This window comes from Acinonyx jubatus, chromosome C2, assembly GCF_027475565.1.
Source record: "Acinonyx jubatus isolate Ajub_Pintada_27869175 chromosome C2, VMU_Ajub_asm_v1.0, whole genome shotgun sequence".
Taxonomy (NCBI): Eukaryota; Metazoa; Chordata; class Mammalia; order Carnivora; family Felidae; genus Acinonyx; species Acinonyx jubatus.
Genome location: NC_069384.1, coordinates 64671484 through 64699154, shown reverse-complemented (window position 1 = coordinate 64699154; position 27671 = coordinate 64671484). Strand labels below are relative to the sequence as shown.

The 27671-nt window shown below is 38.3% G+C and overlaps 1 protein-coding gene and 1 long non-coding RNA gene across 8 annotated transcripts in view; one reads left to right on the top strand and one right to left on the bottom strand.

Moving 5' to 3' along the window:
• Window positions 1–27671, bottom strand: part of CFAP91 (cilia and flagella associated protein 91) — an 87442-nt gene that overhangs the window by 12095 nt on the left and 47676 nt on the right. For all 7 annotated transcript variants that reach the window (XM_027060928.2, XM_053220910.1, XM_027060927.2 and 4 more), the window contains 9 exons: window positions 24412–24569; window positions 21972–22154; window positions 20921–21063; window positions 13453–13569; window positions 12034–12105; window positions 10337–10483; window positions 8632–8853; window positions 4318–4466; window positions 3646–3737 (listed from right to left, as the gene is read on the bottom strand). In XM_027060928.2, coding sequence (XP_026916729.1) covers window positions 3646–3737; window positions 4318–4466; window positions 8632–8853; window positions 10337–10483; window positions 12034–12105; window positions 13453–13569; window positions 20921–21063; window positions 21972–22154; window positions 24412–24569 — 1283 coding nt within the window. The remainder of the gene's footprint in view (window positions 1–3645; window positions 3738–4317; window positions 4467–8631; window positions 8854–10336; window positions 10484–12033; window positions 12106–13452; window positions 13570–20920; window positions 21064–21971; window positions 22155–24411; window positions 24570–27671) is intronic.
• LOC106968278 (uncharacterized) lies at window positions 4617–14440 on the top strand. The gene is made up of 3 exons (XR_001429108.3): window positions 4617–5256; window positions 5790–5889; window positions 13993–14440. It is a non-coding gene; the product is annotated as an uncharacterized LOC106968278 (long non-coding RNA).

Here is a 27671-nt window from a genome sequence, read left to right as displayed (position 1 = left end):
TCATGGCCACGTAGTACTCCATTGTGTATATAAACCACAATTTCTTTATCCATTCATCAGTTGATGGACATTTAGGCTCTTTCCACAATTTGGCTATTGTTGAGAGTGCTGCTATAAATATTGGGGTACAAGTGCCCCTATGCATCAGTACTCCTGTATCCCTTGGGTAAATTCCTAGCAGTGCTATTGCTGGGTCATAGGGTAGGTCTATTTTTAATTTTCTGAGGAACCTCCACACTGTTTTCCAGAGTGGCTGCACCAGTTTGCATTCCCACCAACAGTGCAAGAGGGTTCCCGTTTCTCCACATCCTCTCCAGCATCTATAGTCTCCTGATTTGTTCATTTTGGCCACTCTGACTGGCGTGAGGTGATATCTGAGTGTGGTTTTGATTTGTATTTCCCTGATAAGGAGCGACGTTGAGCATCTCTTCATGTGTCTGCTGGCCATCCAGATGTCTTCTTTAGAGAAGTGTCTATTCATGTTTTCTGCCCATTTCTTCACTGGGTTATTTGTTTTTCAGGTGTGGAGTTTGGTGAGTTCTTTATAGATTTTGGATACTAGCCCTTTGTCCGATATGTCATTTGCAAATATCTTTTCCCATTCCGTTGGTTGCCTTTTAGTTTTGTTGGTTGTTTCCTTTGCTGTGCAGAAGCTTTTTATCTTCATGAGGTCCCAATAGTTCATTTTTGCTTTTAATTCCCTTGCCTTTGGGGATGTGTCGAGTAAGAAATTGCTACAGCTGAGGTCAGAGAGGTCTTTTCCTGCTTTCTCCTCTAGGGTTTTGATGGTTTCCTGTCTCACATTCAGGTCCTTTATCCATTTTGAGTTTATTTTTGTGAATGGTGTAAGAAAGTGGTCTAGTTTCATCCTTCTGCATGTTGCTGTCCAGTTCTCCCAGCACCACTTGTTAAAGAGACTGTCTTTTTCCATTGGATATTCTTTCCTGCTTTGTCAAAGATTAGTTGGCCATACTTTTGTGGGTCTAGTTCTGGGGTTTCTATTCTATTCCATTGGTATGACCATTACTTTTAATTGTCTATCAGTCATATTGCTTTTCACCCTTTCCTTTAGCTCACTTGCTGTGATTTTGTCCTGTTCTTTCATTTGGGATATATTCTTTTATCTCCTCATTTTGTCTAACTCTGTGTTTCTCTGTGTTAGGAAAGTCAGCTGTACCTCCTGCTCTTGAAAGTAGTGGCCTTACAAAGAAGAAGCCCTATAGTGCCCTGCAGTGCAATTGTCCCATGTTCACCAGAACCTGGTGCTTCAGGGGTATCTCCTATGTGTGTTGCATGTGCCCTACTTTTGTGTCTGAGTCATGTTTGCCTCTAGTCCAGTCATCTGCAATGGCTCTTTTTGCCTGTTGTGGGCAGGGTTTGGTCCCTCTGTTGTAATTTGGCCAGTCTGATGTTGCTTTGGGCTTGATTTGGGTCAGCTCAGATGTTTGCTGGAGCTGCAGGGTGCTCTCTCTGGGTTGACCCCTGGGGGGGGGTTTGTTGGGTGGGTGAGGCCTGCAGTCAGACCACATCTGCCCATTGCTGGGTCCACAATTGAATTGGTGTGTGTGTGGTCATCTTCCCCTCTCTCTGGAGTAGGAGTCAGGCGAGCAGTGTTAGCCCATTGGGGCTGCTTGTACAATGCCAGGTTTGTGGCATTACTCTCGATGGACTCCTGCTGAGTGAAACAGTTTGGAGAAGGTGAATCCACAGGAGAACACAGGGGTGGGGTATGTTGTTAGCAAGCTAAGTGAAGAGTGTGTATGCTGTCCTGGTCCTTATAGGTGTCCATTTATTGAGGAAGGGAATGATTGAGGGAGGGAAATGGCACCCGTCAGCTCTTTTGTTTTCGGATCCTAAAGATCCTTGCCCCCAGCACATGTTCTGAGATTAGTAAATAAATCTTCCCATACATTCAGACTGCTGCTTCTATGCTGTATCTCAGTGGGGCTGTATGTTATGCTGTCTCTTTAAGGGTGGAGACTATTTCCTATTGCTCTCTGGCTCTCCTAGAACTAAGCCACTGATTTTTAAAGGTGTTGAGCCCTATTGATTATAAAATGTGTGAAGTTAAGCCCTTCTGGTTTTCAAAGTCAAATGTTACAGGGATTCATTTTCCCACTGTGGGTCCCCCTTCCCTAGGGCACCTGGTATGGGGTCTGCTCCTCTCCTTTCTGCACATTTGCAGTGTCTCGCCTATGGACAGTCTAATGGGTCAGTTTGGTTCCTGACCATGTCTCCACCCTTTCTACCATTTTTGATGTGGTCGCTTCTCCACATTTAGCTGTGGAGAGTCTGTTCTGTCAGTTTTCAGGTCATTTTCTGGGTTATTTACACTGATGGGTGTGTTATCTAGGTGTATCTGTGGGACAGGGTGAGCTTAGGATCTTCCTACCTAGTCATCTTCCCTGTAAGTCATTTCAGATAAATACATGTCTGGTTGCACCCCTCTCTGATAAACTGGCACCAATAGTCTAAAAGCTCCAGAAGAGTATTCTCTTTGTAAGACAAAATTTTTTCCCCTTCTCTATTGACTACAAGCATCAATCTTCAAAACATGCCTCTTTTGACAAATAATAAGATATTTATACTTGGATACAGTCCTGGAAAAAAAGAGAAGACATCTGTAGTACAGGCAGAGCAGCAGAGTAGATTTAGGACCTTCAAGCATCCCAATTTTCCAATACCAACCTTGCATGTGTCCCACCTGCAAATGGCTACTACAGTTTGAAAATCCCATATTGTCAGCATTTGCTTTATGTTTAAATTTATTTATTTTTTTAAATTTTTTAATGTTTTATTTTTGAGAGAGAGAGAGAGAGAGAGACAGAGTATGAGCAGGGGAGGGGCAAGAGAGAAAGGGAGACGCAGGGCTCGAACTTGCGGACCGTGATATCATGACCTGAGCCAAAGTCAGACTGAGCCACCCAGGCGCCCATTTTATGTTTAAATTTTATTTATTTATTTATTTATTTATTTATTTATTTATTTATTTATTGAGAGAAAGTGCATGCAAGTTGGGGAGGGGTAGAGGGAGAGAGAAAATCTTAAGCAGGCTCCACACCCAATGTGGGGCTCGATCTCACAACCATGAGATCATGACTTGAGCTGAAATAAAGACTTGGCTGCTTAACTGACTGAGCCACCAAGGTACCCCCACATTTGCTTTATGTTTAAAAAAATAAAATCATAAAATACACCTCTTTTGGGAACTTGGGAAATTCCTCTTAAAGGAAGGTTTGGCTTTTGATGGTCTGTCACACTAACAAGAACTGCACCCCATCTATACTAGAGATGGTTGTCTTCTGGAATCAGACAGCATGAAGAAAACTTGACAAGCTCTAAAATAAGAAAATTCAGTGATACTTATTTTAAATCTCGGGATATTGAAAATAGTTTATATCTTTAAAAAATCATAAAGTGAAGCATTTACAGTGGCTTAACTTTTTCTTAAAAAAATTTTTGAATGAGAGAGAACAAGCAGGGGAGGGGCAAGGATAGAGGGGGAGAGAGAATCCCAAGCAGGCTCCATGCCGTCAGCGCAGAGCAAGATGGGGGCTTATCTCACAAAGTGTGAGATCATGATCTGAGCCAGTATCCAGAGTTGGATGCTTAACCGACTGAGCCACCCAATCACCCCCGGCTTACCTTTTTCTTTGACAAAGTCCTTTTGGACCTCTGGGATCAGGAAACTATAAACCAACTCAGCAACAATCTCCTCTGACTGAAGCTGAGTTCGACTAAAAAATTAAAAAAAAAAAAAAAAAGAAAAACAACAAATTATTTCCTTTGTTGCCTTACTTGAGCTACTGATTTATACTCAGTTTTTTCTTGCTTGTATAAGAAACTCCACTGTTCAAATCCCATCACTGCCTTTTCCTTGATTAAGTACTCTGAAATCTTACACTCCTGATGGGCTTGTTGACTCCATGCAAATTCAGATTTGACGTTGTCCTCCATTTAGCCTGCTTGCCGGAAAGGGAATGTTAGAGATATACAAGAAGCCAAAACCTTTGGGGTGAAGTAATATTGCACATACTTATTCACATTGCTTTCATGCTCTGTGATATTCTGAAAGTAACTAATATGGAAGTGATCCAGACTACAGAGGATAACTGAAAATTCTATTTCTAGCACTCCTGCCATACAAAGGTCCAGGCATGTTGACTTCTGAAGAGTTATGCAGTTAAAACAATGGACACTGAAACAGGAGTTATATACTTGTTTCTCCTTGGTGGTAAAATCATAAGCTCTTGAAGAATATGTATGAGTAACAGCAAATAGACTATCCATTCTGCCATCTGTTCTCTTGGTACAAACCGGCTCTCCATTTCGTAAGCAATGTCATTGATTTCCTCAGCCATCTTCTCAATTTCTGCCCTGGCTTGTTCTTCTGCAGTATTCTCTTCGGTATTCAGTATTATGTCTTCCAGATAGGAAGTTACAGTACTTTGGTGAACTTTAACCACCTGCAAAACCAAAAATACCCCCGTTACCGAGAACAGGAATAAGTAAATAAGATCCAAAAAATGCAGGAACATTGGTTGACCTTTTTTTTTTTAATTTTAGCACATCTATTTTGTTCATTAAGTCAACAGTCCCCTGGTTGATTATTCCTTTTGTTTTGTTTTTTTAACTTTCTGGTCAGTCTGTTTCTAGTCCACCTACCTGCCCATTCTTGGCAGCCCCTATCCATCTAGCCCATTTCAGAATTATGGGTCTTACTGAGGGTGGGCAGTACAACACTGCAGAAAGATCATTGGCTTCAGTCAATAACCCCGTTTTGGATCCTGGCTTTATTCTCACCAGCAGTGTGACTTGATCAAATTGCCTGGCTGTGGCAGAGACTTAGAGGTATTTCCCAACGTCCTTTCTCTCCTTCCTCTTACATAACAGAGCCCGTGAGCCAACAAGTGTCTAGAATAAAGACTATATTTCCTAGTTCCTGTAGTTCTGGTTGAGGGAGTACATGCAGAAATAATTTGTGCACTTTCTAGGAAGGATTCTTAAAGGGAATTTGTTTTTTCTTTTCTCATTTCATGGGGATGTAATGCCGGAGAACCAGGAATCATCTTAAACTGCCATGAAGGCCATGCCTTAAGGACAGAAGAGCAGAAAGCTACAAGGATCCTGGAACTCTGATGAATTTTTGAACTATCATACCCTGGACTGCTGTTGCTTTAAGCTTTCTGAAATTGTGAAATAGAACACACATTTAGAAAAATGCACAGTGATAGATGTACAGTGTAATGAATTAAGGTAAATCCAGTACCCATGCAGCCACTGTGAGAATTCTAGGAGGCTGCTATTGGTTCTTCCTGACCATAGCCCCTTTCCACTCATGCTTTTATGGAAAACACTCCCACTTCTCTACAGTTTTGCTCCTTAAGTATGCAACTGTAAACAGTACAGTTCAGTTTTGTCTGTTTTACTGGTAGATGCACAGGAAGTATCATAAGAATCAAGTGTGCCATACTTAGTTTTATATGCATTCTGTCTCAACAGATTTTGAGCTTCTTGGGGGAAGGATACCTTTCTATTTTGTGTCTGAATATTTCTTTGCACCTGAGATAAATGCTTTGGGACTCAGTAACAACTCAGTCCCTGTTTTTCTTGAGTGGCACTGCAGCAGGACTCTGAGTATGTAATGTTTAGTGTACCTACGCTTGTAAAACACCAAGTCCATAACCTTAAATCCCTAGACCTTCCCTATGGATGAGACGCAATGACCAATTTAATACAGTATCAACCAAGCAAACAACCAACCAAAATATATTTGCTGACTGTCTTAGGTGCAGAGATCTACGCTGGTGTTGTGGAACAGGCCAAGGGATATACAGTATGCTTGCTCTCATGGAGCTCACAGTCTTCTTCAGGAAGCCAATGATACAGGTGAGTCTTGTAACAGTTCAGAGGTGGCAGGTTTAATGTGGCCCACCTCTAGCAGTATACGCACTTGTGTGTTTACATATATCTTTATAAATGTGTCAGTTTCTGGACCCGTTTGTGTTTGTATGTGCTTAAATGAAAAAGGAAACATATAGGTGGCTGTATGTGCATTTACATGTGTTTCTCCATGTCTTTGTTAATACTATATACCCTGCATTGTGCTTGTCAATGTCTTTGAATATGTGCATGCAAACATGTGTCTGTGTTTCAATATGAGTCTATGACTTTCTGTATCTACATTTCTCAATATATGTTATTTTTCTGGAAATACTTAATGTATACATTTGTATACATTATGTGTATACACATAACATTATACAAATGTGCAAGCATATTTGTCTTTAAAAGGGCCATATGAAGGGAGATTAGGAATTTAAATGATGGATGGTATTTGAATCTGAGGTCCACAAATAGATACACTGTTTACATAAATGGTCTTTAAATCAGGCTGGGAGGGTCATCTTAACCCTTCCTAGAAATGGATGACATTTCCTGGGGTCATTCCCACTTAGAACTACCTTCCTTGAAGCTCTTACCTCCTTCTTCCCTTCTGTGTTTTTGAGCATACTGGTTTCTGTACCCCCTTCCTTTTTATTCTCACCCCCAGGTTGATTCTTCTCATCCCAGCTGTTTTTTCCTTAGTGATATTAGGTAGGGGTAGTAAGTTTTGCCGATAATTTCTAAGTCTCAAAAAGCAACTCTTTTTGAAGCAAAATGTGTTAGGATGGTAGGAGGCTAGAATATGGATTATAGGCTCATACACATTATAGATGATCTGCCACTCCAGTTAAAAAGCTGCACTTGACTACATGTAACTCAAAACTTAAGTTGTACAGAAGGAGAGCAATCTGTTTGGTTAAAAAAAAAATTGAAATCCACACAGAAAATACTATTCACAAATCAATCCTAATTCTATGAGAATTGGGTAAATCCTGAAAATCTTAGATCAAATAAGATCTCAAACGGATGCATATTTTTTAACTGAGGAGCTCAAAAGTATGCACACATACAATTCAGACAGTCCTCCTGGACAAGAAATTCTTTATGTTCCAAGTTTGCTCTTTCTCTCTGTCCCATGTGTCCCACATCTAGTCCAAGGGAAACTCTCACACAGCCTTTGCCTTGACATATTCTGGGTGTGCTGGCCACCCATACAGCCTCATCTGTGTCCACCTCCAAAGCATCTGGTTAGCCCAGCTCCCCTCCTCTCCATTCCTAGGGGGTCAGACACCCTAAATGGAAGAATACTTATAAAGCTCTCCAGTGACTACAGAAAAAGAAACCAACCTCTGGGGGTATTTTGGTGTCTGGGTATGTTGGCAGGGGGATAGCACAGCACAGTCCCTTTTAAAGAAATCTTCCTCGGGGCGCCTGGGTGGCTCAGTCGGTTAAGCGTCCGACTTCAGCTCAGGTCACGATCTCGCGGTCCAGGAGTTCGAGTTCCGCGTCGGGCTCTGGGCTGATGGCTCAGAGCCTGGAGCCTGCATCCGATTCTGTGTCTCCCTCTCTCTCTGCCCCTCCCCCATTCATGCTGTGTCTCTCTCTGTCTCAAAAATAAATAAACGTTAAAAAAAAAATTAAAAAAAAAAAATAAAGAAATCTTCCTCATAAATCCCCTCCAATTTTAACACTTGAGCTTTTATATTTTTTTATGTATTTTTTTTTTTAGAGAGAGCATGAGTCGGGAGGGGCAGGGGTGGAGAGGGAGAGAGAATCTCAAATAGGCTCCATGCTCAGTGCAGAGCCCAAAGCGGGGCTCAATCCCACAACCCTGGGATCATGACCTAAGACAAAATCAATAGTGAGATGCTCAATTGACTTTATATCTTGAATTTATATCTTGCTCATTATGCACTGGTCAGAATTCTAACTTACCAACCTGGTACTCTAGTTTGTGTTTTTTTTCTTTTAAGTTTATTTACTTTTTTTGAGAGAGAGAGAGAGAGAGAGAGAGAGAATGAATCCCATGCAAGCTCCCTGCTATCTGCAGGGAGACTGGCATGAGGTTCAATCTCACAAACCATGAGATTATGACCTGAGTCAAAATCAAGAGTTGGAGGCTCAACCAATTGAGCCACCCAGATGCCCCTCTTGTTTATATCTCTAGCCAAAACCTCTTTTAAATTCCATCTTGTCTATCCACCTGCTGAAATGACACCTCCACTAGAATGTCTTGAACCTAATATAAATCAACTTCCTGTTTCCACCCCTGCCCCTAAACTAATTCCACTAATTCCACTCGGAAATAGTACCATCATCTTCCCAGTTACTTAAGCCAGAAACTATACATCTTCCTTGACTTCCTGTGTCTCATTGGCCCAAACTACTTCAAGAGCCTCCTTCCTGATCTCCTGTTCCCACTGTCTTCCGTCCAAACTGTTCTCCACACAGCAAGCAGAGTAATGTTTAAAATGCGTCACTGGGCCTCATATGTTTCCTTCATGAAGCTTACTATATTTTCTAATTCTACACATAACTGCATGTTATCTAAGTATTTAAGCCCTAGAAGAAAAGGGACCATGACTGGTTTCCAACTGTGCCTAGCATATCGCAGGAACTCAATACATATTTGTAGAACGCGATGAAAAACAAAAAACAAAAGGCATTTCATATCATGAGTTTCATTTGGTTTAATTCAGCTCCATACACACAAGCAGCTTCCAGACATCCAGCTGCCCCACTTACCTCCTTAAATATCTGGTCCTCCTCCCGCAGGCGCCTTTGCTCCACTTGGCGCCGACCACTCTCCTCAGCTTCTCGCATCCTCCGCTGCCGCTCGGCCAGCATGGCAAAAGCATGGATCCTCCTCTCTTCCTGTAGTCTCACCAGCTCTTTGGACAGGAAGTCAAACATGTCTGCCAGAACCCTTCCTTCCAGTCCAGCCAAATGGTTTTCAACCAGTGACACCTGAAAAACATTTTTAATGACACAAATTCTACTACTCACGATGGTTTGTAAGGAGGGTTGCTGGACTAGCCAGAACTCTTGGTCACTTCACTTTCAGAATGCACTCAGTGTTTATTATCACTAGGACAGCCCCATCCCAAGTGTTCTTACTATGAAAACTTAGGATACAAACTTAGACATGAGAAAGTGGATTGCTCAGTCCGTCACTGATAGATTATAGTCCTCAAATTATTAGGAGGACTTAGCAAAACATTTCTATTAGTATCCACACAAATTGTTTTTTTTTTTTTTTGTCTTTCATTTTTATCCAGAAGGTAAAGTGCTTCTATCTTCCCAGACATGAAAGGAAATGTTAAGGTTTTTATTTAAAAAATTTTTTGGGAGTTCAATAAAATAGTGTCCCCTAGAAATTCACTCAGATACCTTTTAATTTTTTAATGCTTCATCCTTTGACACAAGTTTGGGGAATTGTAAGATCCTGAATAACATGAAAGTAGAAAACTGTGGTACTTTTTATTCTTTTAAATAACTTGAAAGTCATTAAGAACGATCTTTGAAACAGAGTAGGAAAAAGCCTACAGGTCACTTTTCCATCCAGTTCCTGGGTCTTCCAGGACATTGTGTTCCCATCTGAACAGAAGTGCATCCCAGCTCTATCATTTGCAGGGCTCTTCTTTCTCTGGTCCCTCTGTTGGGTCTCACAGCTTGTGGCTTTTTTCCTCCCTCCCCCAAACTGAGACCATCCACAAGCCTGATGTCATGTAAAAGCAATAATGTACTCATTTCTAAGCTGCTTACCATTTGTGCCCAATTCCACATGGCACAAGCATTAATTTGCATTACTAAGGGTGGGTCATACTAACTTCACTTTCATATAGCACTATACTGTGCAAATTGATTCTTTTTCATATTGATTTATGGATTAGTGGGAGAGATAGTAAAAGTATGTCCACTCTGTAGTCAGCACCATTAAAAACTCTCTATATAGACAAATGCCAGAAGAAAATAGGAAAAACATTTACAGTTGTTGGGGTAGAGCTGCAATTACCAGCTGTTGTCAGGTGACACTGATGACATCACAGAATACCATGAGATATTAACATATTTAATATGCAGTTTAACCAGCCTGAGCTATGTACAGCTCCAACACCCAAAGTGCTGATATTTTAAAATAAATCTCATGTCTTTTTTTATTGCATTTATTATTTTTTATTCTGCCAAGCTCCCACTGAAATTTGGTAGAGTCACCAAATATTTTTTAAAAGGGTTTTTTTTTTCTCTTTTTTTTTTTTTTTTTGGCAAATATAAGATCATGCTCAGTTCAGTGAGGGCATAGCCCATTCCATTTCTGGACTGCAGCAGCATTGTTCCAAAGTGCTGACTGTGATAGAGTGATGGGATTGGGGGGAATGTTTCTTTTTTGTCATTTCATTTACTATTATTATAATGCCACTTGTGCAATAATAAAAATCCAGGAGACAACCTTGTGCTCATGCAAGTTCCTCTGTCGCTGTAAGGCCAGGGTCACTTGCTTCTCAGCTTTCTTCAGCAGCCTGTCATCTTCTTGGAGTGCATGGCTGGTGCGCAGCTCCTGGATCAACTCCAGTCGCTTTTCCTTGCCTTCAAACATCTGTATCAAATCAAATCAAAAAGAGACTTGCAATTAACGTCCCTTGTGCAACACATCAGGACTCATCCAGGGACTGGTGAGGCACTTGTGAACAGTGGGTTCAGTCCTGCGTTCTGGGACTACAGGGCAGGGGTGCTCCAGAGAGCTAGAGGTCAGCTCCCTTTTCTACACCTCCAGCTGCTCAGGTAGAGAAAGAGCTTAGTTATCAGTTGTTTACTCATTTCTTAAAATGTCTCTCGAAGACAAGGTGGTTACTACAGGAGTCATATTAAACTAGAACTGGAGCGCCTGGGTGGCTCAGTTGGTTAAGTGTCCAACTCTTGATTTTGGCTCAGGTCATGATCTCACAGTTATGAGACTGAGCCCTGAGTGAGGCCCTGCACTGGGCATGGAGTCTACTTGGGATTCTCTCCCTCTCTCTCTCTCTCTCTGACCCTCCCCAACTTGAGCATGCATTTGTGCACATGCACGCGCGCACACACACACACACACACACACACACACACACACACACACACATTAAAAATTTAAAAAAAAGGAAACTAGAACCTTCCCCTCATTTTCTGTGCTCCTTCCCTAAGATGCCTGAGGATGGTATTTTTCATAGCCATGTTTTCTTTTCCAAGAGATCTGCCCCTGGTTTGTAATACGGAGTCAGCTGTGACATTTTTCCGGGGAAATTTTCAAAGAGAGTAAAGAATAATGCTCAACACAAGATGCTCACCCAGCTTCCCAGACTTACTAATTATAACGGAGTCTCTTATGAGTTATAGCTGTGTGAGGAGAAAAAAATTTTTTGCTGGTGCTTTATATTAGTCCACTTTAAAAGTGAAGTATGTTTGTACAAATAATGTGGTGAAAGCTTTATAGTCAGGAAGACCAGAGTTGAATTTGCTAGCAGTTAACATAATCTCAGACTCAAATCACTTGCCTGTAAAATGGGGCAACTGATAGAAAAAAAGAGAGATGATATAAGTAAAGCAAAGAAAATATAATGTGAGCTTATACTATGGCTTTAAAACTGTAGTTATTATTACTTTGCTATTTATTATTCAGGTGTTGCTAGCTATATGCCAACTCAAATAATTATGACTTTGTGGAAAATTAGGGAATCCACTTGGTTTGTGATGCCTTAATAGTAAAAATTCAGGGGCACCCACTGACTTAGTTGCAAAAGCATGACACTCTTGATCTTGGGGTCAATGAGTTCAAGCCCTATGTTGGGTGTAGAGATTAAATAAATAAACTTTTTTAAAAAGTCAAAATTTAGGTAGGAAAATGGCTGGATTTAGCAATTCTAAGATATTAATTTCACTTTGCCCTGGTTACAACTGTGACCAACAGCAAGCAGGTCCTTTCTCTCTTTGACACTGTGCCACCCACTTGGACAAACTGGAACAGAAGGGAATGGGTAGGTAACTTGAGAGTATAGAGTTCCAGAGGACAGCAGGGTGCCAGAAGGAATTCACCCCAAGGAACCAAGCACATATGCGTTCTATAAATCCATCCTCAAAGGAGAAGCACAGGACCAGTGGTTGGACCCTACACACCGTGTTCTGAACGACTCTTCCCCGGAGTAACTTTTGAAGGTAGATCACAGCCATCTCTATATCTTCTTCTTCCTAAAAGAACAAAGTGAGAACCAAGCAGCTTGAGAAGAGCAGCAGTCAGCACGAAATATTTTTTGAAGACTCAGATCAAGCAAAAGGGACTGTGCTAGATGCCAGAGACTTAAAGAGAAATAAATGAGGTCTATACTCTCATTGAAAATATAGTATTTTAAATGCTACTGGATTGTTAAAATTCATTCTTTTATAATGATAAGACATCATTACAAATCATTTCAACAGCAAAAAATTCATGCTATCCCTACAATTTAAGCCATTTTCATTTTTCTATACTCCTTTCCAGCAAAATCTTTCTTGAAACAACAAGTATTGCTTACACCATCCCTTTTGTAATAGTTTTTTCATGTTTGATCAAGAGTAGACAAGGAATAAAGCTAGTTTGTGTCAGAGTCTAGAGTAAGGTGTTTCTCACAAGAATTTAGATAAGCTGGTAAAATCAGAATGGACAAGAATAGCCATCTACAAAAATCACCTTAAATAACTGTGTCAAAAGCAGAAAGCAGAGTCTGCAAATCTAATTAAGGTGCCTCTAAATGCAAAAGAAAGCATGTCTTTCACACATGTGAAAGACAATGTGTTAACTACAGGCAGTGATTGGCATAAAGTCTAGCAAAGGGGATGTCCAGAAGCACATCCTGGCAGTCCCTCCACGCAGGTGACCCATCAGAAGCCCTAATGAGATCTCCTGTCAACTCCCCTCCCTCTGACAACCTTCTCAGTACAATCTGGCTTCTTGTGAGAACTGCCCTATCCTGGGAGATGACGGGTTGACCTGCTAAGAGGAATGCCCCCATCTACCAGGCAGTTATCCTTCGGTCAAGCAGGACGTTTGGATTGTGGCATCTCTAGCAGTTTCTTGGAGGTGGGGGCTGTCTAGTCTGAGTCAGTCCTAAATCCTGACTGACTCTGGTACCTCATCCAAACAGAGTTTGGAGATCTACGAAGGTGAGGTATGACTCTGGTCAAGGTGACCTCCTTGAGCCAGTCCTACCTCAGAAGCCAACCTGTCCTCATGACATCTCTGGCACTTCACTCCTCTCTGACACCAGCTGTCATCAGCCACCTCCCCATGTGGGCAAGATGGTTATAGTAACTGATCATCATTCAATCTTCTTTTTTTATTTGACATACATGAGGATTACCTTCTGATGCCTATTTTTCTTGGAAAGATTTTGTTGTGCTTATTCGTGTGTGTTTGATGTTTGAATCATAAGAATAAATGCCATATAAGTCATATCTTGAGAAGGTAACCCTGTTAAATTAGGTTTGTTTTTAACTCAAAGTATCTAAGAACAGACAGCAATACTGAATTTAGCATTTCAAATCAAGTTTCAAACTTACATTGGAACTCATTTCCAAAGTTGGAGTTGGAAGGCGAGGTTGAGGTAGTGACTTTCTTTGAAGAAAGCGCAGAAGTTTCTTTGGTTCAAGAACTTTATTCTTCTTATCCAATATTGCCTAGAATAATAACACCAAGTAGTGTCATTCTTTACCTTTGCATTTTCTTCCACTACCAGATCTAGGCCACAGTTCTGAAGATCAATCAGAAATTATCTTCTCTATGGTTATGCTTGGACAGTTTGAGAAAGTCCAAACCCAGGTGCTTCTGTGACCCAAGGGATGTTATGATATTCCTAAAGATCAACTAACCACTGGATAAACATGGCACATATTCTAGGTTTATCCATTTTAATCAAAGATTTGGAGGACTTAAATTATTTTTTTTTGAGATTTTAAAAGGTTCTCTCGTATGTATGCAAACAAAACCCCAACTCCTATTCTTTCATAAGAGCCTATTATCTGTTTAGAATAAGTGCCTGGGCAATAGAAAATTTCCCTGTGCCATAAATGATGGAAATATTTGATGTTTTGTTGTTATAGGGGAATTGAGGAGCATTTAAGGGCAACTGTCTCAAAGTGAGGAGCTTTCCTTTGGCAGTGAAGGCCTGCACATCATGATTCTTGAAAATGAACTTGTTTCCTTGTGAAAGTGTGTGTGTTCTGATTTCAACATATGTTTTATTTGTTTTACTTTTGATCACCAAAAGTCCCCCAAATTATATGTAACATAGGATTTTGTTCACTGGTTCTATATTCAGCCACAGGAGGGGATACTTTTAACTTAAAAGTATCAAAAATTCTAATCTCCATCATTTAAAAATCATACTTTAGAATCACATTTTTCTGGGGCTCCTGGGTGGCTCAGTTGGTTAAGCATCCGACTTCAGCTCAGGTCATGATCTCACAGCTTGTGAGTTCAAGACCCGCGTCGGGCTCTCTGCTGACAGCTCAGAGCCTGGAGCCTGCTTTGGATTCTGTGTCTCCCTCTCGCTGCCCCTCCCCCACTCACATGCTGTCTCTGTCTCTCAAGAATAAAATAATAGAATCACATTTTCACCACATAATTTTTACATTAGTTTTCCCACAGAAAACATACAGAAGTGATAAAACAAGCACAAAGCCAAAACTTGAAATTAGTAAAAATATGCAAATTGAGTAAAATTTGAAACCATATGAAATTACTGTGGTTGTAATAGAACCTCTGAGTTTCTACAAAATAAAACTGACACAAAATATATATAACAGCTCTAATATATAACAGCTTTACAATAACCACAACTACTGAATCAATAAAAGCAACAGCAATCAAAAAAATAATAATTCTAAACACAGGCATCTCTTCAGTGATAGGCCCTAAATAGCACCACATGAAACCACTTTAAAACCAGTCATTCATAATATGTTGGTATCGATCTGGGAAAACAGGCACTCACATACACTGCAGCAATTAGTACATCATTTATGCAAGAAATTTGTCAATATACATCAAAACTATAAATGCAGGCATATTGTGGGCTAGCAATTCCATGTCTAAGAATTTTCTTCTAGATATGTTCACACATGTACCAAATTATATGCAAACAAGATTACTCAATGCAGTATTACTTTTTTTTTTTTTTTAATTTTTCTTTCAACGTTTATTTATTTTTGGGACAGAGAGAGACAGAGCATGAACGGGGGAGGGGCAGAGAGAGAGGGAGACACAGAATCGGAAACAGGCTCCAGGCTCTGAGCCATTAGCCCAGAGCCTGACACGGGGCTCGAACTCACAGACCACGAGATCGTGACCTGGCTGAAGTCGGACGCTTAACCAACTGCGCCACCCAGGCGCCCCATGCAGTATTACTTTTAATACAAAAAACTCGAGACAATATAAATAACAAGAAGGGATTGGTTAAAATATGGCACATTTAAGCAATGATATATCATGCAAAAAATAATGTAACATAATTATGGGATGATCTCCAAGATATATTAAATAATAAAAGCACAGACAAAACCATGTGTATTATATACTAACATTTGTGTAAAAAAAAGTTTAAAAAGATACTTGGAACCACATAGCTGGGAGACAGGGATAGAAGGTTTACATTTAATACTCTCATAGAACTCCTGAATTTTGAACTATGTGGATATTTTTCCCAGTCAATAAATAAATTCTAAATATGAGAGAAAAGAAAGAAAAAAATCACTTAAATTTTGAAAAAAAGCAATTGGATTTTTACAATTAAAAATGTTTGGTCAAGAAGTCCAATCAAAAGTATAATAAAACTAACAAAAATATTTGAGAATTTCTTCAATCTCAGTCTTATCATTGTCTTGAAAAATAAAGTTCCCAGGGAGAGAGAAAGGAACATGAATGAATATGAGAATATCAAGGAAATGCTCTTACCAAACAATACATTTTAACCTGCTTAAAAGACAAACTGGCTAGGCAACTGAGTTTAATCCATAGTTTTCATAAATGAAAGAAAGAACTGATTGTTACACTCTTTTAACCTACTTTAAGATGTAAGTAATTTGACAAATCTTCAAAAATATATTCCAACCTAAATTACTACCAAGAATAGCCTAAAAATATTGTACTGTGGAAATTCTTTTATGCCATTCTAGATATTTTTCTTCCATGATTACTGTGACATAGCCCATAAAGTATTTTTTAAACCTTATACCACCTGTACCTTCATGTTTCTATGATTCTGAATTCTCAAAATAATGTTAGCCATAAGACTAAAAGCAGATACACTGTCTGGACATAAACCTGATATTTAGTGATTCTCTTCAATTCAAACCAATATTCTAAACTAACAGACTCCATACAATGGCATCTCATCCCAAATCCAAAAGGACATATAAAAACAAGGACAATAAAATAATGTGAATCCTATGACCCCATCAGCTACAACAAACATTAAACACAGCCCAATGTCTAGCCAGATTAGAATAAATCCCACATTATGCCTATTTACTTCAGTTCCTATTGCTTGATAACAGATGTCAGGCTATCAAAAACATTAAAAGGTATTCCAAAGGAAAGGGGAAAAAAAACCCCACAAAAACACAGTCTAAAGAGAGAAAGCAATCATCAGAACTAGATTCAGATAGGACATAAATGTTGGAATTATCAGACAGAAAATTTAAGATAACAATGATCAATATTATGATAAAGGCTCTAATGGAAAAGGTAGATGACATGCAAGAATAGATGAGTAATGTAAATAGAGACAGAAACTCAAAGAATCAAAAGGAAAGGATAGAAATCAAAACACTATAACAGAAATGAAGAATGCCATCAATGGCTCATCAGTAAACTCCACATAGCTAAAAAAAAAAAAAAAAAGAATCCAGGAATTTAAAGATAGGTCAATAAAAACTCCTCAACCTGAAATGCAAAGAGAAACAAACAAATAAATACAACAAAATATCCAAGAACTGTGAGACAATATCAAAAGGAGTAATGTGTACAACTGGAATGCGAGATGGAGAAGAAAGAGAATGCAGAGTAAATATTTGGAATAATAATGGCTGGAAACTTTGCTAAATTAATGACAAACACCAACCTACAGATCCAGAAAGCTTAAAAAAACGCCATGAAAGACACATACCTTAAACACACACGCACACGCACACGCACACACAAACACCACAGGCATATAGTATTTAAATTAGAGAAAACCAAAGACAAAGAAAGAAATCTGAAAGAAGCCAGAGGAAAAAACACCTTAGCTACTGAAAAACAAAGATAAAAATTATAGTGGAATTCTAGTCAGAAACCATCCATGCAAGAACAGAATGGAGTGAAATCTTTGAAGTGTTGGGGGGAGGAAACCCCACCAACCTAGAATTCTATACTCAGTGAAATCATTATCCAAAAGTGAAAAGATCACAATTTTATACTTAACTGCTTCAAAGGATACTATCAAGAAAGTAAAAAGACATCCCACAGAATAGGAGGAACACTGCAAATCATTTATCTAATAAGGGTAGGCCTCAGGATATATACAGAACTCCTATACCTCAACAATAGACATTAAAAGTAATGTCTATAATAAACAATTAAAAGACAACCCAATTAAAAAATGAGCAAGGAATCTGAACAGACATTTCTCCAAAAAAGATATACAAATGAAAGGCACATGAAAGATGCTAAATTTCATTAATCATTAGACAAAAGCAAATTGAAACCACAGTGACATACCACCTCACACACACTAGGATGGCTATAATAAAAAGATGGGCAGTCACAAGTGATGGCAAAGATATGGAGAAATCAGAATCCTTATACACTCCTGGTAGGGATGTAAAACAGTGCAACCACTTCTGAAACAGTCTGGCAGTTCCTCAAAAAGTAAAACATAGTTACTGTGTGATCCAGTAACTCCATTCCTAGATCTAGAGCCAGGAGAGCTGAAAAACTTATGTCACTCAAAAATCTGTACACAAACGTGCACAGCAGCATTGCTTAGATAAAAAGGAGAAACAACTCAAATTTCTATCAACTGATGAGCAGATAAACAAATTGTAACACATCCACACAATGGAATATCATATAGTCACAGAAAGTAATGAGGTACTGAGACCTACTACAACATGGATGAACTTTGAAAACATTATGCTAAGTTAAAGAAACCAGACACAAAAGGCCATACATTGTGTGATTTCATTTATATGAAATGTTCAGAATAGGCAAATCCATAAATTGAAAGATTAGTGGTTGCCAGGGGCTATGGGGAAGAGGGTAATTGGGAGTGACTGCTAATCGACATGGGGTTCTTTTGGGATAATAAGAATGTTCTGGAATTAGATAATGGTTATGGTTGAACAATCTTGTGAGCATACTAAAAACAATTGAATTGTATATTTTAAAAGGGTGAATTTTATGGTATTGAATTATATCTAAAAAAAAAATCATAAAAGAGAAACGAAGACTTCTTGAGACAGACAAAAAACTGAAGGAGTTCATTGCCAGGAGACCTGTCCTGTAATAAATGGTAAAACAAGTTCTCCAGGCAGGAGAAAAATGACATTGGTTAGAAACTTGCATTTCTATAAAGAAAGGAACAGTGGCACAGAAAGAATACATGAAGGTAAATTGAACTATTTTTTCTTATTTTTAATTGATCCAAAATATAACTGTTAAAGCAATGACAGTAAAAATGTATTGGGTGATTATAGCCTATGGATCAGTGAAATGAACGACAGCAATGCCACAGGGACTGTAGGGAGGAACTGGGAATAATCTGCTATAAGGGAAATGCTCTACATGGAAAGTGATAATATTACTTGAAGGTGGACTTAGATTATTTTATATGTAAACTCATATACTAGTTCACAAGACAAGCCTCACTAAATTTCAAAGAATAGGGATTCCTGACCATAGAGCAAATGAGTTAGAATTTACTTCAAAAACGAGTTAAAATTCCTGCATATTTGGAAATTTAAAAACTTAAATACTCACAGGAGCAAAAACCATAACAGATGTTTTTAAAAAGTTAGATACTAATAAACACTTCATATCAAAACTAATGAAATATACCAAAATCAGTGTTTTGAAGGAAATGTTTAGCCTTAAATACTTTATAAAATTGATGAGTGCCTGAAAATTAATGAGCTACATGCCTACTTTAAGTTAGGAAAAGAACTACAAAGCAAAAAGAAACAAGAGAGAAAGACATAATATGAATAGGAGCTAATACAATTGATAAAATATCTATAGTAAAGAAAATCAACAAATTTGGAGGTTCATTCCTTGGAAGAACAATACCAAGAAAATTAATAAGCCTCCAGTAAAGCTGAATAAGAAAAAAGAGTTAAAGCACAAATAAATAATATTATGACTGAAAAAGTAGGCACGGTTATAGATAAAACAAACGCTAAGAAGATTATAAAATAATACTATCAACGTATGCCAAAAAATTTGAAAAGTTAGGTGAAATGGACCTTGTAAAGAATGTAATTTACCAAAACAATGCAGAAAGATCTGTAAGTAGTACGGAAAGAAGGAGTGGTGAAAGCTTTCCCATGAAGGTAACATCTCAGATAATAATTCTACCAAACTGAAGAAACAGATCATCTTAAGCTTAAACTCTTTTCAAAAGTAGAGAAGAAGGAATACTCTGCAGTCATTTAAGAAGACCTGTATAACTCTGACACCAATACTGTACAGAATCAAAATGAGAAAGAAAAGTAAGGCCATTTCACTCACAGATATAGAATCAAAATTCTGAAAAATAAACTAGTAAATCAAATCCAACAATGTATTAAAAGTAAGATAAAACACCTTGACCAGGTTAGGCTCATCCCCAGTATGTAAGGATAGATTAATGTTTGTTTAAAAAAAAAAGCAACTATAAATGTTCCTTATTATAATAATAATTTTAAAAAGAAAAATATATAATTATCTCAATAGATACAGCTGAAACATGTGATAAAATACAACATGAACACATGATTAAAAGCTTCAGTAAATTAGGAACAGAAGAGAACTTCCACACCCTAACAAAAAGTATCTACTAACACATCTTACAGAAAGTGCGAGAATAATGAATGCAGAGTTCAAATGGGTAAATGGAGACAGGGGGATGAGGTGGGAAGAACCACATAAATACACATGAATTACTGTTAAGGTCCTAATTTTTATAGTGAGTATGGCCTCCCATGGATTCTTATTCCACTACCAAAACCAACTGAACAAACAAACATACGTGGACCAGTGGGGAGATTATGTCGTGGACCAGAGAGTCTCAGTGTAGTTCCTACAGATCAGCATTACCTGGAAACTTGTAACAAATGCAAATACTCCAGCCCCACTTCTGACCTACTCAATCAGAAACTTTGGGGTTGGGCCCAGCAACACGTGTTTTAACAAGCCCTCTGGGTGATTCTGATGCCTGCTAAAGACTGAGCAGCACTATCATAAACCACGAATTCTAGAGTCTATACACCTACAGTCCAATTAACAAATGGGAAGCACAGCTGGTGGCTCCTCTGTACTTGTTTCATGGGGACAACCATTGCACCTTCTCATTTAGTTGAGCTTTAAACTAGATCAAAGAGGCCTTGAATGTGACTCCCTGTTACCCTGGTAACAAATCTAAAAGGGAGAAAATGAGGCCTAGTACACTATTAAAACCCGCAGTAATTCCTAACACTAGAAACTTGCTACGCCTCAACGTAGTCTCAGATATTATGGAGATCCAAAGTCAGAACCACTTTTAGGAAGTAACATGACTTCCGCCAAGAAATTGGAGAACAACCTCCAAGAGATTTTCCTACAGTTTGAAATGAGGAAAAGAAGCATATTCATTCAGCATAGCAAAGGCAACTTCCAGAAGAGAAAAATCTAGGGAGGAGAAAAAATGTAGAGTTATCCGTTGAGAACTACTGGACATTGCAATTTTGGAGGTATAGTATTTCACTGCAAAAGTCCCACTAGAAGCATCTTGTCTATGAATAAGGATTATTATACCTTATGAACCTCTGCCAACTCATGTTCCATTCTTGCTGCCCTCTTGAGAAAACCAGCTTTCGTGGTAGTGACTTTTGGCTTTGGAGGTCTGATTCGGGGTTGTGTCACAAAATCTGGGAGACATGACTCAAGTTCAACTAATCCTACAGGAAAAAAGTACATGTTTTTTAGTATTTGGTGATTAAATTTACCATTTTGAAAGCGTATTGTTAGTTTTAGGAGCTATTTGCCAAGTGGTTTCATTTAGAATTATTGATGAGGTAGAGCCCACATAATTGGAGTGGACCCAAAATGTAAAGCAAATTTCTGCATAATTAACTCATGTTCTCAGTGACTTAAGATTGTAAGAGAATCCATTCTAATACAATATTTCCCTACAAAAATGTAGTAAATTCTACGATAATAATCAAGAGAAAATTAATGGTCATATGATACATGGGATCATCATTCTAAAGTAGATGTACACAAATTTATCTTATTCTGCCAGACTAAAGTAGATGTACACAAATTTATCTTATTCTGCCAGAGACACAAGTTCAAGAGTGTGACCATCAACTCATGATCTTGGCCATATACATGATGCTTCAACTTGTCAACTAAAATTTAAATAATCTAAATAAGCTTCTCTTGGACTTTGTAAGAGGTACAGCTCTATGAATTTATCCCCTGGTTATCCATTTCCTTGCCCACTAGTTTTCTAGCACTTCTTAAAGGGCTGATTTCGTGATATATTTCTTGTTTGCTTTGAAAATCTGATATAAAAGCTTTTTCAGTTTCATTTTTGTATAACTTTATTAGTGACACTGAACAAGTTTAAATGTTTAGTAGTTAAGCATTGATACACTGTTATATAGTATATCCATTTATTTGAGTCTTAGCAGTTTTTATTGGTTTGTATGAACTCATATTAATAATATTGAATGTGTTCATTGCTATTTCTTGAAAATATTTTTACTTGTTGTTTAGCCTTTAATCCAATACTTCTTTCTCTTCTAGTACTTTAATCTAATACTCCTCTTATACTGGACTTGTTATCATGTAAACATCTTACCTTCATAGGTGTTGAGATAGTGGTTTTTTACTACAAAGTCCTCTGAGTTGTTATCAGGGAAACGACCAAGGCGAGACAAAGGCCCATAGACCTGGGATGCATAGTCAGAATAATCCTTGATGATATTTCTTCTCTCCAACTTCCCTTCTATATTCTTTCCCTTTCCCACAAGTTTCCTGATTGCTAGAATAAAACATACCTCTGTGACTATCTCCAAAATATAGTTCTAAACAAATGCATAATAGGCCAGTTTTGTTTTTGTTCACAGAGAAACTACTGAACTGTGCAGTCATGAAGACCACTCACTGCAGACAGAATATAACACTAAAAACAGAGGTTAGTCCTCTGTGTGGCCCAGATCCTCATGAGACAAGCAGGAGTGACAGAAGTTGAGGCAATTAGTGTCCTCAATGGGTACTCGTCAAAAATCTTTTATAACTGGGGCACCTCGGTGGCTCAGTTGGTTGAGCGTCCGACTTTGGCTCAGGTCATGATCTCCTGGTTCGTGGGTTTGAGCCCTGCATTGGGCTCTGTTCTGATAGCTCAGAGCCTAGAACCTGCTTCGGATTCTGTGTCTTCCTCACTCTGCCCCTTGCTCACTTGCTCTTTATCTCTCTCAAAAATAAATAAACATTAAAAAACTTAAAAAAAAATTGAATAACTGCATTCCAAGCTCTGAGGTAAGAAGGTGTATTCGGCAAAAGTCTTCCAGGCTTACAAACGAAACTCAAAGTAACTGAAAATATATGTTCAGGGGAGATTTGGAGAATTATTTTCTGCTAGGAGAATAATTGCAAGGGAGGGAGACTACAGGTTCTTCAGTAATCTGACCATCTTGGTTAACAATAGAATAAAGCACAATATATCCCAGCTTAGAGCTCTAGAAGTGTTTGGCAGTCAGAGGGAAAAGGCTGAGCCGTGCACATTCAGAGTTCATTCATCTAAGGAGTCATGCTTGCTACCTCCACCGGCTCCTTCTCTTTCAGTCCTATCACAGTGCCAGCCGGTTTGAAGGCTCTGTGCTGTGTGCTGTCAATGCATGCAAAGTCATACTGTGGGACTGCAAAGTCTTGTTGCAAGAGGCGGCTGCATGCACCACTGCTGACTTGGGTGTTTATGTTTGATCCTCAGTGCTTCTGTGTATAACTTGGGGTTTAGAATTAAATAAAAATAGTTAACATTTTATTATTTACCTACAAAAGTTAGTCAACTCATCATTAGTTATACCAAGTACTGAAAAGAAAAAATGTTGACAATGTCTAACTACATACCTCGAAGCTAGTTAAGTTATTTTCTCATACACACACACACACACACACACACACACACGACAAGTTCAGGGGCATATAAGTGAGAGCAGATAATAGGTGCCTCACTTATGATGGGAGGGAGTGGGGTCCTTGAAGGCCTCCCTGAGGAAGTGACATTTGAGTTCTGTCTTAGCCAGGGTTCCCCCAAAGGCAGAGCATGAGACAAAAGCAGTTGTGCAAGCAGTTTATTTGGGAGGTGATCCCAAAGGGCAGGAAGAGAGGGACAGGGGGAGAAAAAAAAAAAAAAAAAAAAAAAAAAAAAGCTACTCAACCCATTGTTAGTATTGTGAAGTGCTGAAAAAAAAAAAAAAAAACAACTGTTGAACATGTATACCTAGCATCTAGTTAAAAGTTAAAGTTCACTAAAAATAATTTTATGGAATTAATTTTTATAACTGTTTTACTTTTGCTAGAAAAATAACAAATTTGATTTTTTAAGTTGTAATTACATTCTGTTATTATACATTAAATTGATAATTTGCATATATGATTGATACATTACAATTTTATAAGTAAATTATATTAAAAGTTACTAAGCAAATAAAGCTATAAAGCTAAATCCTAATAAGTTAAATTTTTTTTAATTTTAATTTAGTTTTTATATAGTCCTTAAAAATTTTTTATATAGTCATTCTTAATCATCCACTGACTACTCCTTTTATATGTACAGATATAATACATAAACAGATATACAGTATATCCATGGTCTTAAAATTTCATGGGAGGGGGCAAGCAGGAGAAAATATGTCTACATGTCTCATTTAAGGGAAATAATTTAAAAAAAGGTTGAGAAATTGGGCTCTCTGGGAACTCAACCCATGAATATGAGAAGCCCATCCCCTACTCTCCCTCTCTCTCCCTCTCTCTCCCTCTCTCTCTCTCTCTCACACACACACACACACACGTGTGCGCGTGCCAATAATGTCAGTAACTTGACTACCTGTTAGAACATTACTACTTGGTTTTCTTAGAAATTTTCCTCCAGTCTTCTACTTTTGAAAGTAACTCTTTTCCTTTATTCATTTAATAACACTAGGACTCATAAGAATTCTATCTAAATCAGGTTTGGTCAAAGATTCAAAGCAAAGCCAACTTTCCCATTCTCTTCATTGTTCATATTGCACCTTTACCTGATACATGTCTGTGCTGAATCTGTGCCAGTTTTGCCTCCTTTGCTTCCTGCAGTTTAGACCACTGGGCATTCAAATGCTTCATGTTCACTTCATTTTGATTCTCATCACGCTTCTTCAGCAGCTCTTTTAGGACTTCCAGGCGAATCTCCTGCAGTCTTTAAATTACCAAACATAAAGAAGTATGTGGTATCTCCAACAGAATGTTCTACTAGAGAGAAAGGGAACGCCTGCCATAAACAGGATCTTCTCTTTGGGCTGGTATCATATTCACGTATTTTAAAAAGACCACTCTGGCAAAAGTGTGACAAATGGATTAGGTGCTTGGGGAGGCAACTCAACAATAAGTCTCTCTATAATAGGACTATGTCTGGGTGTAGTTCTGAAAGGCAAAGAGAAGTATGCCAGGTAAAAAAGAAAAAAAGGGGGGGTGCTCTCAAGGCAGATGAGCCTAAATGAACAACAAAATGTATATGCACAGTTCCAGGTCGACAGATATTGGCTAGAGGGTTAAGTAATAGGAGTGACGAGAAAATGAGGCAGCATGCTATCTTAAGGAATAAATGTGAAAATGCCAGGGTCTGGCATATACAGACACTCAGTCAATCTTTGCCTCCCTTCCCCTTGTCTTTACCTTGTTCTCCCAGAGCTACCTTGCTCATTTGTATATAACCATGTATAAATGACTTCAAAATCTGTACCTCAAGCCCAGGTATTTCTAAACCAGAATTCCTGTCTACTTGAATTTCCAGCTATCCCCTGACAACCTCAAAAACGCCTGCTCATTTTGTTCCCCCAGAAATCTACTGTTTCTTATATCTTCTTCCCTCCTGTAATGATTCCTCCTCTAAAGCACTTCTCGCATCCATTCCCTAGCTCATGTTTTTGTCAACCCTCTCCTAACTTGGACTCTAGTTGCTAATCTAGTCTCTCTTCCTTCCAATCTTGCTCCACACAGCTGTCAAGATTTTCCTTCCTAAAATAGAATTTGAACATTTTACTCTTACTTAAAAATTCATAGACTAATTCATTTAGCCACTCATTTGTCAAATATTTATTAAGTGCTCACCATATGCCAGGCAGGAAACAAACAATGATGAACAAGATAAAACACCTTCTATCAAGAAGCACTGTTCTATTGGAGCAGGCGTATCAACTAGCATTTTATAAGACAAGGAGATACATACCAGACCAGAAGAATGAAAAGACTGTGGGAGAAGAAATGACAGAGCATCTATGTTTAGCACTATTCCCAGTAGATATGGGGAAGGTTGGGAAGGCTTCCTTACAGGAGGCATTAACTCTGTAGTCTTGAAGATAAACAAAGATTGAGATTTGCCACATTGACAAGGAAAAAGCGATGCCTAAGCAGAGGAATCTGAATGTTCAAATCAAAGGGCTAGAGACAGAGCAAATAGGTCATGCTGGCAGGGCTTCTCAAAGTGAACGTAGAGGGGAGGGTGTGGAAGTAGTGACAAATGAAAATGGAGAAACAGGTATTTTTTAAAAAATAAGCCACACACCAATAGTCACCTTTCTCTCTGGAGTTAGAAATCCAAGGTTTGGTTCTCAAGTTCATCACTTACCTCAATTCCTTCAGTCATAAAATGGGCATAATAGTATCTATCTATCCATCCCATAAGGTTGTTGTGAGTATTAAATGAATTAATGTCTATGTGGCAGGACAGTGGTTCCCAAACCTAAACATGCATCAGATTACCTGGAGCCCATGGCCTGACTCAGTAGGTCAGAAATACCTACTGAGGAGTACTGGGGAGGGGCCTGAAAATCTGCATTTCTAACAAGTTCCCAGGTAATGCTAATGCTGCTGGTTTGTGCACCACACTTTGAGAACTACTGGCTTGGAACAAACATGGCTCCAGCACGTGGTAACCTCTCCACAAATGTAACATGCTCTACGAATATCATCATCATCACTAATATTATCATCTACCTGATGGCTTCTTACCCTTCAACACCCAGCTCAGAGGCTACCTTCTCTCAGTTTTCCCAAATCTCCACTCACTCCAAACAGAACTAGCCAGAAACATTTTAAAGGTTTTTAATGTCCTTCTGATAAGAATATACCTCTCTAAATTGCAGCACTAAATTTAATTTTCTACAGACAGGATTGGGTACCTGATACCTACTTTGCCCCAAAGTACTTTACATTCTATTAGCTGCAAGCTTTTACCAAAACATCACACAGTCTGGATTCAGGGTTAATAGAAAGTGTTGTAAAAAGACAAACATATTTTGAATTCAGAACCACGTTGAGTCTAACTCTCCTGGTTCTTAACTCTAAGCAGACTGTCAGGGACCATGGTAGCATTGCTATGAGTAACAAAGTGCCTTGGCGCAGCCTGGAACAAAGAACAACCTCAATAAGTTCCCTTCCTTTCCTTTCTTGCTGGGGAGCTGGAATTTGGGGGTTTTCATCATTTCTACACCTTCCAAGGACAGCCTCATTACTGAAAATACATTAGTTAAATGACTGAAAACCAGAAGTACCTTTGTATATTGTTGTTTATCCACCGTGAGTTCATTTCCTAATTGAGGAATTCCACAATTTGTCTTTTAAGTAGAAAATGCCCCTGTTAGCTGTAGCTAGAACCCAAGATGTCCTGACTGTGAATCCAGTACGAGAGGGAATAAGAGACAGTATCAGCTAGGAGGCTGATGGATATGAAGAGGGCCAAGGCCTAGGCAAAATGGCATCGGGAATGAACAGAAAGGGTCAGTTTGACTGGTGCAGTCACTCTGGAAAACAGTATGGAGGTTCCCCCCAAAAATTAAAACTAGAACTACCCTACGACCCAGCAACTGCACTACTAGGCATTTATCCAAGGGATACAGGTATGCTGTTTCAAAGGGACACATGCACCCCAATGTTTATAGCAGCACTACCAACAATAGCCAAAGTATGGAAAGAGCCCAAATGTCCATTGATGGATGAATGGATAAAGAAGATGTGGTGTATGTATATATATATATATATATAATGTATATAATATATATTATAATATATACTTATATAATTATATGTTACAATTATATATAATATAATATATTATATATAAAAATATATTATATTATATATTACATATTATATATCATATATTATAATTATATATATTATATATATAATTATAATATATGATTATATATCATATATATATAATTATAATATATGATATATAATATATAATAATATATATAATTATAATATATAATATATAATGTATATATATGTTATATAT